This window comes from Ascidia mentula, chromosome 6 (assembly GCF_947561715.1).
Source record: "Ascidia mentula chromosome 6, kaAscMent1.1, whole genome shotgun sequence".
NCBI lineage: Eukaryota > Metazoa > Chordata > Ascidiacea > Phlebobranchia > Ascidiidae > Ascidia > Ascidia mentula.
The window spans coordinates 21,066,616-21,078,654 of NC_138571.1; the positions used below are offsets into that span (position 1 = coordinate 21,066,616).

A 12,039-nucleotide genomic window follows, 5' to 3' on the forward strand; every position below is an offset into this window, starting at 1 on the left:
ATAAAAAAGTATGTCTTTTACTGATCTTCAATTAAAACAGTTTTAACTAATGATGTTACTAATACAATTTTAAGGTATATTAAACTTCAAAAAATGTTTGCTAACAACCGTCATATGTATGTAAAAACAATTAAACAAAAAATGCGTATAGTGATAAAAATGCTTTATTTATATAATATGTGCTGTTTGTATTGTTGATGGTTTTTAAGCAAAAAAGTAAAATTTCCATCTGAAATTCAACAAATAATGTTTTCGGTTTTTGAGTTGATGATTAATCATGCGTTGCAAAAAGCGGCAACATCAACAAACGAAAGTAAGAAAATTCGTTCCTAAATAATTGCTTAATTGCGAACGATAAAAGTTATGCAGCAAATAAACAGTCAGGTTATCTAGTATGGATTTCCCATGTACACAAAAGCTCAGTGTTGACTTGGATGATACTTTTCAGGATGAAGAAGACTCTGCAACTGGCAAAAGAAAATGCGTTGCTACTCTTCAGGTATATTTTGTATTGTGCAGGTTGTTTATCATAAAAACTGAATAAGTTTCTTTGAATTCATCCATTTTAAAACTTTACTTCTTACAAAGATGTCGTATAATGACTTTAAGATCACTTTATATTTTGCAAAATATTTTTATTACTGGTACCACTTTCGTTATTATCTGAAGCTGAAAGAATCCTTCAACCCAAACCTTCCTTCCAAAGAATTTCCCATATATGAAGGTGACAATATTATAGGTATGTAATCAAATAAACATGTCTTTCCTTTCTGTTAATTTTATTTGTTTTATAATTGCAGGTAGACATGGAAATTGTGATATATCCATACCAGAAGGAGTTGCTCTCAGTAAAAAACATGCTTGCATTGAGGTACGTGTGTATGTCTGTAGCATGATGTCTGTATTGTTCTGGTTGAAGCGTTAATTCTGCTTTGTTCAATCACATATGTTGATTAAGTTGGTTATCAGAAATAAACTAAGGTGTAAAATGCATGAAAGGAAATTTGTTTCCATAAGTTTTGTGTCGGATAGCGGGGTTTCTGAATATTCTTATAAATGAACGAGATCTGACTGCATTGTCTTTTCACTAAAGGGCACAAGTTCTATGTCATTTGTTTACGATTGTGGAAGCAGCAACAAAACAAGATTAAAAAAGGTTAGATTAAAGCCTGAAGTTCGATATGCACTGAACGATGGGGATGAATTGTCGTTTGCCGACATAAAGTTTATTTATAAACAGGTAACTTCACATTTACATAAATTATTATAATTGTACAACATTGCTTTACTGAGATTCACGATTTTATTAACGTGCACAAAATTCAGTCAACAGACGAAAACGATATGGAGGATTTTGATGAAAAAACAAGTCCTTTTGTAAGTATGGCTAATATGACCGCCTGTATTCACTGATTCCTGTTTCTGCATAAACCTTTAATAAATTATATCTCAGATAAAAACTAAAGAATATTTTTTCACATTTCACTGAAAATATTTCAGGAAAAAATTAAAGCAACTCCTGCCATAAACAAAACCAAGCGAGTTCTGGCAGCGGAGACCCCCGGCTCACCACTAGATGGTGAAAATAATGGAGAAATAAATGAAAGCTATCCAGAGGTGTGCAATTATAACCAATTCCTATGTTAATTTGTAGCCAGTTGCAACTAAACAAGAACATATTGCCTATGTTAAAACATACAATGCAGATCATTGTTAAACATTTTTCCTGATCAGATTGTTCCTGATTCTCAACCATTCAACAGTCCGTCCAATCCAACAACAACAGACAGTGGAGTTATTAATGAGAGCGTTATGGAAACTGTTGATCAAAATGAGGTAAATCAGATAGTTATGTCATTAAATATTTTGATTTTTAACTAAAATTGTTCAAATGTTTTCAAACATTTTTGACTACTGTTTTTGTTCATTTTTAGATTTCACTCAGTTCTCAAAATTATCAACTTTCTCCTGGATTAAATTCAACAAAAAATAAAGTGAGTTTTGCTGCAAAATTAACTTTATTGCACTTTTTGTGACTCCAAGTATCACCAGTGTAAAGTTTGTATATTAATGGCTAAATGTTCTGTGCAGCTAATAATTGAATCAGATTCCGACTCGACTGATATTGAAGACGATCACTCCAATGAAAGGAGAAAAGCTCAAGAATCAAATCATTATGACAGTGACACAGGTTGGCCTTCCAATAAAACTGACAGTTTGTTTTTTACCAACTACAAACACCTTCTGTTCAACAATTACTTGTGTAGTTATTTTGTCATTAGCGCTATTTGTGTCAGGAAAACAATGTTTTTAATTTTTGTAGACGTGGATGAATTCCCACCCCCCCATATTGAACAATATAACAAAGAAACAGATATTGAAGATGACAAAGTTGACACCAAACCATCTTTGATGGACTCCGTAAAACACGAAAATGTTTCAGTCGTCTCCGAAAGTGACGACACCGACATTGAAGAAAATGTTAACGACTCATTTTCAATATTGGAAACACAAACATACCATGACAAGAAAAATTCATCAAAACTTATTTCTGCTTCTGTCGATGATTCTTTTGCTGAATATGAAACTCAAGGTTTTTGTAAAAGTTCTCCGTCACGTATCACGGATGAAGAAACTATTTGCACCTCGTTGAAAAAATCTGATGAAGGAGTTTTAGTGTTGGATGGATCTTTTGCTGCCTCAGAAACTCAAGCATTCGCCACAAAATCTTCACATGTTGGGATGAACAATGTGGACTTTGAAGTTGACGGATATTTTTCCTCATTAGAAACTCAGGCCTTTCTACCAAAACCAACCAATGTTTTAAACATTCAAAGCAAATCTGATGCAAATCACGATAATCGTCATGGTAACTCGGAAACTTCTCTTGAGGAAGATCACAAAACAATCGACCATGTTGAAGAAAATCTTACTTCCAGTCATGAGATTTTTTCGTCTCCACCTGAATCCCTTGAAGACACAATCACATGTGATGACACAGAGCCCATTGTTCCATCACAATGCACAGTCAGCACTTCCCATCCATCGGATCTAGTGGAAACTCCAGATTTTGTGAATTCGTTGTTAAGTGAGCCTGGTGACATCATCCACATGGTTGAAGAATCCCAGTCGTTTGCTGTAAGTTTGGAGAAAACGCAGCCGGTTGAAGATGAAACGACAGTAGATGATTTGAAAGCGATGCAAGATGGAGGAATGGAAGCAAACAGTGGAACTTATGATAAAAACATGTTTGAAGCCTCAGGAAATTACTATATAAAGGAGGCTGAGAAGGAAAAATTACAAATGATCGACGGAATGAGTTTGTTAACGGACAGAATGTCTGAGTCATGCACAAATTTCCCCAAAAAACTTGATGTTAAAGAAGTTGGGGATGAAAATATTGTTTCATGTGAAGTTTTCACGGTGTCTGGGAAGTTTAACACCAAAAGTGAAAATGATGTTGCTGCAGATTGTATGAAAACACAAGTCCATGGTATGGATAGTTTGGCTGCATGTGGTGGAGGCAGTAAAGGTAGCGACTCTTGCATAGAATGGAACAATTCTAACAAGATTCACAACATTGCAACGGTAGTTGTTAAAACTCCTGAAAAACATACCATGACAAACAACAAATTTGTGGATTTGGATTTTACTGAAGAACTGAATTCAAACAAAATGTCTCAGGTGGATTCATTGCCAGAAGAACTTCCAGTGAATAAATCGGTTTCCACGAGAACATTACTTTCTTCAAACTTTGAAGGAAATACTGACTTATTGTTGACACAAGTTTATTCTGAAAATTCTGATGAGAGCAATTTTCCCAATTCCCACCAAACTGTTTTTGAAGAAAGTTGCTCTGCACAAAATAAGGTCGATGATAACAATAATGCAAATGAACTGGCCGTAGTTGGCCGACGAAAATCAAACATAACAAGAAAACAAAATAAACGCTTGACGGAAAGCAATGCGGAACCCCCTCCACTTTCGAAAAGAACGAGAAGTAAACGGAAAGTTGAAGTAACTTCTAACGTAACTGTTGCTACGACTACAAGGAAAGCAAGAGAAAAGAGAAGAAAGTTTGGAAACACGCCTGCATCAACTTCATCTTCTAAGGGGTTTGTCAAAACATTTTTTTGATTGCATTGGGAATTGTTGTAAAATAGCATCGTATGTTTTTGTTAAATTGTATTTTGTGATTGTTATCAGTATAACATCCTCTCATTTTGAACATAAAACAACTATCTTATGTTGTTTAGAAATTTCCTTTATAATTTCCTTTAAATATATTTTTTATGATACAAGGAATGAGATTTTGGATTCAAGTTCGTCGGCTGAAACTATGGATATTGGTGACTTAAAGAACAAGCAACAATTCCTAAAGATGGAATTTGAACCAGTTACTATTAAATGTGGAACACCCGGAAGCAAACCTGAATCTGAACTAGCTGCTTCTTGTCCACCAGAGGGAGCTGTCGATGATGTTGGAGGTTCGAGCAATGAGTCACAATTTTTAAAGATGGAATTTGAACCAGTTACTATTAAATGTGGAACACCCGGAAGCAAACCTGAATCTGAACTAACTGCTTCTTGTCCACCAGAGGGAGCTGTTGATGATGTTGGAGGTTCGAGCAATGAGTCACAATTTTTAAAGATGGAATTTGAACCAGTTACTGTTAAATGTGATTCGAAACTGAGTGAAACCAAAAATTCACAACAAATTGAAGTTGGAAAAGAAGAAAATGATTCATTTGAGGAAAAGGTCAACATTTCTCATCAGTTTTTGAAAATGGAATTTGAACCGGTTCTTGTGAAATGTGATTCTATCGTTAAAAGCAAGGTAATTTCCACAACAAATGTTTTTACCAATTACACAGACATAAGTTGGGTTTTTTTTTAATTTTGTTGTGGTTTTTAAAATGACCAAGGATTAAATGCAGGTTTAAGAAGAAAAAAGTGAACTAAAAGAATTTGTTAGTTTTGACTTTGAGGCAAATCCATCCCTCAATGTCCCAGGAATTGTTTTTGTTCCAGAAACAATTATTTTTCTCTTCACTATAAAGTTTACATATTAATGGCTTAATGTTCTGTGCAGCTAATAATTGAATCTGATTCCGACTTGACTGATATTGAAGACGATCGCTTCAATGAAAGGAGAAAAGCTCAAGAATCAAATCATTATGACAGTGATACAGGTTGGCCTTTCATTTAAACTAAACTAGAAAGTTTCCAGGAAAATACAATTATTTGGCGTAAAATTATTTTACATTCAGTTGCAAAAGTTTTGGTCCAAGTACTGCACACCTCAGCCTTTTTGACAAAAATGTGCAACCAATTGTTGAAAAAATCATTGTAAATAATTACTAGATTTAAAAATCACAAAAATCAGGAGATAACTTTAAAGAATTAAAGCTGTGTTTGTATCATACACAAAATGTTGTTTACATGTGTTGTGTGGATTTATTTTATCCATTTAATGCTTTGTTAATTGTGTTTTAATGCAATGATGCAATTGGATACTCACGTGTATAGATGAATCCCCACCCCCTGGTATTGAACAATATCATGAAGAAACAGATATTGAAGATGACAAAGTTGACACCAAACCATCTTTGATCGACTCCGTAAAACACGAAAATGTTGTAGTCGTCTCCGAAAGTGACGACACCGACATTGAAGAAAATGTTAACGACTCATTTTCAATATTGGAAACACAAACATACCATGACAAGAAAAATTCATCAAAACTTATTTCTGCTTCTGTTGATGATTCTTTTGCTGAATATGAAACTCAAGGTTTTTGTAAAAGTTCTCCGTCACTTATCATGGATGAAGAAATTATTTGCACCTCGTTGAAAAAATCTGATGAAGGAGTTTTGATGTTGGATGGATCTTTTGCTGCCTCAGAAACTCAAGCATTTGCCACAAAATCTTCACATGTTGGGATGAACAATGTGGACTTTGAAGTTGACGGATATTTTTCCTCATTAGAAACTCAGGCCTTTCTACCAAAACCAACCAATGTTTTAAACATTCAAAGCGAATCTGATGCAAATCACGATAATCGTCATGGTAACTCGGAAACTTCTCTTGTGGAAGATCACAAAACAATTGACCATGTTGAAGAAAATCTTACTTCTAGTCATGAGATCAAATTCTGTGACAGAATGATTGTTTGCAAATATTCAAACAAAATGTCTCAGGTGGATTCAGTGCCAGAAGAACTTCCAGTGAATAAATCGGTTTCCACGAGAACATTACTTTCTTCAAACTTTGAAGGAAATACTGACTTGTTGTTGACACAAGTTTATTCTGAAAATTCTGATGAGAGCAATTTTCCCAATTCCCACCAAACTGTTTGTGAAGAAAGTTGCTCTGCACAAAATAAGGTTGATGACGACAATAATGCAAATGAACTGGCCGTAGTTGACCGACGAAAATCAAACAGAACAAGAAAACAAAATAAACGCTTGACGGAAAGCAATACGGAACCCTCTCCACTTTCGAAAAGAACGAGAAGTAAACGGAAAGTTGAAGTAACTTCTAACGTAACTGTTGCTACGACTACAAGGAAAGCAAGAGAAAAGAGAAGAAAGTTTGGAAACACGCCTGCATCAACTTCATCTTCTAAGGGGTTTGTCAAAACATTTTTTTGATTGTGTCGGGAATTGTTGTAAAATAGCACCGTATGTTTTTGTTAAATTGTATTTTGTGATTGTTATCAGTTTAACATTGTCTCATTTTGAACATAAAACTATCTTATGTTGTTTAGAAATTTCCTTTATAATTTCTTTTAAATATATTTTTTATGATACAAGGAATGAGATTTTGGATTCAAGTTCGTCGGTTGAAACTATGGATATTGGTGACTTAAAGAACGAGCAACAATTCCTAAAGATGGAATTTGAACCAGTTACTATTAAATGTGGAACACCCGGAAGCAAACCTGAATCTGAACTAGCTGCTTCTTGTCCACCAGAGGGAGCTGTCGATGATGTTGGAGGTTCGAGCAATGAGTCACAATTTTTAAAGATGGAATTTGAACCAGTTACTATTAAATGTGGAACACCCGGAAGCAAACCTGAATCTGAACTAGCTGCTTCTTGTCCACCAGAGGGAGCTGTTGATGATGTTGGAGGTTCGAGCAATGAGTCACAATTTTTAAAGATGGAATTTGAACCAGTTACTGTTAAATGTGATTCGAAACTGAGTGAAACCAAAAATTCACAACAAATTGAAGTTGGAAAAGAAGAAAATGATTCATTTGAGGAAAAGGTCAACATTTCTCATCAGTTTTTAAAGATGGAATTTGAACCGGTTCTTGTGAAATGTGATTCAAATGCTCCAGCAGATGGAAAATCTAGAAAACGTAGAAAGCGAAACATTGTTGGTAAAAATGATGAGAACGCTTTGATCTCAAATGAACTTCTGTCTCCTGGTAAGTTTTAGTATAATTGGGTTAACAAAGTTCCGACCGCTATTTCTTGAGACTTTATAATTTCTGTGTTTTTCTGTTGACTCGCAGCCAAAAAAATTAAAAGTGGAACTGCAGAAAATTACTTGATGAGAAAGGCTTCTCTTTCTCTTCGACCAAGGAAATTGAAACCAAAAGTTGTTTTCACTGGTGAGCTTTGTCTCTAATATCTCCAAGTTGTAAAAGTTTTGATGGTTTATTGGCAAAAGAAATTATAAAATAAAGCTGACAATGAATGTTAGTAGAACACAGAAAGGGATTAAAATGTGCCTGTACAATCTAAATAAAGTTTTTTGTGCAAAGGATTGGTTGACAAAATTGGGGAAACTATTATCCGAACACTTGGTGGCTCTGTTATTGATGATATGCATGAGTGCACACACTTGGTGACTGATAAAATTCGTCGTACAGTTAAGTTTTTGTGTGCTATGGTGAAGGGAGTTTATATAGTGGCACCAGGATGGCTGAGGGAGTCACAAAAATTTGGGAGGTAATTTTTTTGTACTACTGGGATAATTATTGACAAACGCAATTTGAAAGCAGTTTAAAGACTTAAAACGTTTAGGTTTGTCAGTGAAATGGATTTCCAACTAAAATTTGATGGAAGCAAGTCAACGGAAGATTCCCCACCTGTTGATCTTGAATCCCAATATGACTTCAATCTCTCCACCAGCCTCAGGATTTCAAGGGATGCAACTCATCGAATCTTCCACGATCTTTGTTTCCATGTGATGAAGTCAGTCCTTCCTCCTCCAGAGCAGATGAAGCTCATCCTTGAGTGTGGAGGTGGGAAAGTGATGAGGAAGTTACCTGGAGCCAGAGACAAGGAGGAGTGGAGGAAGTTAATTGTCATAGCAACACAGCAGGATGAAACTGCTTGTTTGTCTGCAGTCAAGGTCAAACTTCTTTCCTCATTTTAACTATTTGATGTTTAAACCTAAATATTCATATTGCTTTTTGTTTGCAGCGTGGGGCTTGTATTGTCAGCAATGAGTTCGTATTAACCGGGATTCTGCGTCAAAAACTAGAATTGGAAAAGTTTCAACTATTCAAAGGTGTTGCAATGTCGCCTCCTGGTGGAACTTTACACGAAACAAAGATGAACACCAGGAAGCGGTCCAAAGCAGTTTGTCGCAAAAATCCAAAGAGATGTCGGAAATAATGAATTCCAGACTTTTTGTTTTAAAAGCAAACCATGTTGCATTTCATGACTTTTTACCCTGACTTTTTTGCATTTTTTTTGCAAGTTCTCACCATTTTATCTTCTTACTATTTTGTGTCACAACATTTGACTCTTTACTTGGGTTTGGATTTTTTGCCAACTATTTGCCTCAATACAACTCTAGCTATCCTCTAAAGTCATTGGTTTTTTTTAATGAAGGTATTGGTGTCGGCTGGACGAACTTGGGTGAAGAAAAAAATCTCTTAAAACTTTTATTTTTCACTCATGTTTGTTGGGTCTGCGGTTGGATCTTTTTACTCAAAATTTTCTCCAGGGGTCAGATAACCTTGGCTTTTGTGTTGTAACCTAGCCTTTCACTGCTTAACCTAGCCTTGCACTGCTTAACCAAGCCTTCTGTCTGTCAGAGGAAGTACAAGAGTCAATGTTCACAATTCGTCTGTAGATTTCGGTGAACATAGTTGAGTGCATTTCGCTGCATAACAACGCCGATACTTATGCATATTTTGCCAGAATAGCATCTTTGTGTTGACAAGTGTTTAAAAATAGTTTAATCCGTTGTTGATCAAGAAGGGCGTAATGTTATAATGGACACTCAAGAATTTCCAAATTCGTATTCAATTTACATATTTAAGTAGAAGAGAAAAGTGTAATGCATTTAAAGGTAGAAATACATCGGAAACTTTCATACAGTGGCTGTCAACACAGTATGACGTATGACGTGAGAACAATTGATCACATTGTTCAGGTGGTGGACGGTGGGTGTGGTTTCAACAACGGAACACCTGTCATAGGATTTACAAAACTCGGGCACTGGTTGACATTTCTGTGACGTCAACTCCCTGCTTCCCAATGCATTTCTGGGAGTTCCAGAAGTTTCTCAATGTGAGAACAGTCTCGTCGTAGAGCTCCCTTTGCGAACAAAATTGTGGTTTTAATTATTTCGTATTTGCTTAACCCCCCAAAAATTTAAATAATTCGAAAGTTCCACGAAGCAAACAAGACCTGGGGGGGATGAGTTACAAGTGGAGGTCCCGGCTGTAAAAAATCATGCAAAATTATGTGAAAATACCTGGAGCCAATGTTGTAGAAAACTGGATTTAAACATTCGCTCACGCGTAAGCAGAAGTATTGGATTAGGGAAAATTCCCATGGGTTCAAGCTGTTCAACCAATCGGGCCGGTAGACGACGTTAATGTTGAAAACTATATAAATAATTACAAACTATTAGAGTCGTTTCAGCTGAAGTTTGTTGGAAATACGAAAAGCTGATGATTGCCCCGAGGTAAAAGTGAACGTCCATTTAAACATTGAAAGAGTTTTGCCTTTCAAGTATTGGGTTTTTGCCTCCGTTCTCTTTACTCTGGCGAACATGGATGAACTGCAGGGTTTTGAAACCCAGTAATTAAAGTCACGCGCGTTCTGGTAACAAAATGTTTTGAACTTTGAGAGAACGTACCCGCCCGCGGTATATAACCCAACAGGAAGGAACCGATTATTAAAGCAAGTTGGACCACTTGACCGTTTTCTTTCGACCTTCTGAACTTTTCCGCATCAGTGATCGTGTTACGCTTGCCTGAACACAAATAGTTTTTTGAAAGTTGTGAGAAAAATTAATGTTGGTTTTAAATGTAGGAGAGTTCACAACCACAACAGTTCACCATATTATGAAATTACCTTTAAACAGTTCTTATCATACTGTTGCATCGAAGTTGCCATGGCGACAACAATGTTGCCAGATTTTACCTGAGAATTTCTTCCTGTGGTATCTTTGTTTAAGAATAAGCACCGCTGTTCCAATACACAGAAACGTCATCAACGCAGAGAAGAAAAGGTAAACGGCGATGTAAGCTTTAATTCTGTCCACTCTCACAGAGCTATCATAAAAATTTTATGTGGTCGAATTTGCAGACAACCTGTTACTGTTTTTAATTTAATCTGTATAAAAACACGTTTAAAAAGCAGCAAAATCTTTCTATCCCAAAATAAAGATTATTTTTAACCAGAAGAGTTGAACACGTACTTTATGAATACGATCACAAACCCACATACGAACGATACAATCCACGAGACCACGATGAAGATCTACAAGAACAAAAAATCACAAAACGAATTATGTGAAAGTTTATGGACATAGAGATCATTCGGCTTTGTCTGATTTTTCTTACTCTGATCCTGGGAACCGTGATTCGTGGGAACCATGACGTCCACATAATGGAAACGAACCTGAACGTCGCGAAACCTGTGATGTGAAGAGCTGTATTGAAAGTCATCCAATTTGTGATTCTCCAACCGATCTGAAGGGAAAAATTTGGTTTGTTGAGTTTAACTTTCAAGTCGGAATTTAAGTCTGTTTGACTCCTAATGAACCTTTTTTATCACCAGCAATCTCAACAATCATTCTGGAGGCCACTAAGTCTGTGTAGTTAATTAACTTTGCTATCAGGCGTGATTTGATTAACAATCGAACCGAGTATTGACAGTATAGCAGAATACGAAGCCAGTTAGACTCGGATAAGGTATTTTTTCTGCTTACCCGACAAAGCAATTTCACTGCATCCAATCCTTCAGGCTCAACGCAAGAAGCCCAAGTGAAGCAATAAATTCTGATGAAACTCACAAGTGCTGATGTGAGATCAGAGCAACACAAGCTCACGATCAACAAATAAAAAACCGACCTGGAACATTTATGTGAAAAAACAATTTCTCAACAAATAATATTTCATTCTTTACTTATTTCATAAATTATCGAACCGACATTAACCAGCACCAGATCGAACCAACATTAACCAGCACCAGATTTACCCAACATAGTTTTTCCAAAGCCTCCAAATGTTTAAACAAGGGGGTTGGACTTTACGTTTAAAACACTTGTGGAAATACTTGTCCACAAGCAATGGGGTTATTTTGGGTCAAGGACAGTTTGCTTACTTGAGTTTTCTTGATCTTGCGATGACGACAATTGTGACAATATTTCCGAATATCCCGAACAAAGCGAGGATTGTGACTAAAACAGTGACGGCAATCATTGCCGGTTCGTTTGTTGGGAGGCCGTAAGATCTGGAAAATACAACATTTTTAAAATAAGCTGTGATCAAAGTTAGATTCTTTCCGCAGTTTCGCTCTTTTTCCTTTCAATAAAATGGAACAAAAATAATAGCAGTGACTTTTGGCGTAACCAAGTTGACAACACACCTGAAAATCTTGGTCATGTTAGAGCAATTCATCTTTGCTTTCTGTGAATCCTGAATGTTCTGGTGTTTAACCTGCAAACCTCCTTTCGGCTCGTTCTATCAATCAACTGAACGTCCCGTTCGTTATCAAACCGCGCAACTTCCTCTCTAACTGGGGAAGTTTGTGCGCGCACAGACACGCACATCATGTATTA

The 12,039-nt window shown here is 36.1% G+C and overlaps 2 protein-coding genes across 4 annotated transcripts; one reads left to right on the plus strand and one right to left on the minus strand.

Annotated features, from left to right (window-relative positions):
• Positions 1 to 65: 65 nt before the first annotated feature.
• On the plus strand, positions 66 to 8,819 carry LOC145905461 (uncharacterized). Of its 3 annotated transcripts, none has more exons than XM_082992670.1 (19): positions 66 to 499; positions 670 to 739; positions 801 to 871; positions 1,094 to 1,240; positions 1,327 to 1,377; positions 1,501 to 1,617; positions 1,735 to 1,836; positions 1,935 to 1,994; positions 2,092 to 2,191; positions 2,324 to 4,115; positions 4,303 to 4,487; positions 4,599 to 4,837; positions 5,093 to 5,192; positions 5,530 to 6,631; positions 6,816 to 7,435; positions 7,523 to 7,621; positions 7,775 to 7,961; positions 8,037 to 8,367; positions 8,439 to 8,819. In XM_082992670.1, the coding sequence occupies exons 1-19, from the start codon at positions 395 to 397 to the stop codon at positions 8,631 to 8,633; spliced, it is 5,673 nt and encodes a 1,890-aa protein (XP_082848796.1). In that variant the 5' UTR covers positions 66 to 394; the 3' UTR covers positions 8,634 to 8,819. The 3 variants fall into 3 exon arrangements, with proteins under 3 accessions (XP_082848796.1, XP_082848795.1, XP_082848794.1); XM_082992669.1 differs by having other exon boundaries at positions 66 to 313; positions 449 to 499; positions 4,303 to 4,837; XM_082992668.1 differs by having other exon boundaries at positions 4,303 to 4,837.
• A 466-nt stretch (positions 8,820 to 9,285) lies between these two features.
• LOC145906637 (growth hormone secretagogue receptor type 1-like) lies at positions 9,286 to 11,935 on the minus strand. Its single transcript, XM_082994089.1, has 9 exons — positions 11,847 to 11,935; positions 11,583 to 11,711; positions 11,188 to 11,329; positions 10,820 to 10,948; positions 10,675 to 10,736; positions 10,398 to 10,528; positions 10,111 to 10,227; positions 9,724 to 9,856; positions 9,286 to 9,563 (listed from the first exon to the last, which is right to left on the minus strand). The coding sequence occupies exons 1-9, from the start codon at positions 11,876 to 11,878 to the stop codon at positions 9,449 to 9,451; spliced, it is 990 nt and encodes a 329-aa protein (XP_082850215.1). The 5' UTR covers positions 11,879 to 11,935; the 3' UTR covers positions 9,286 to 9,448.
• Between the last annotated feature and the right edge of the window lie 104 nt (positions 11,936 to 12,039).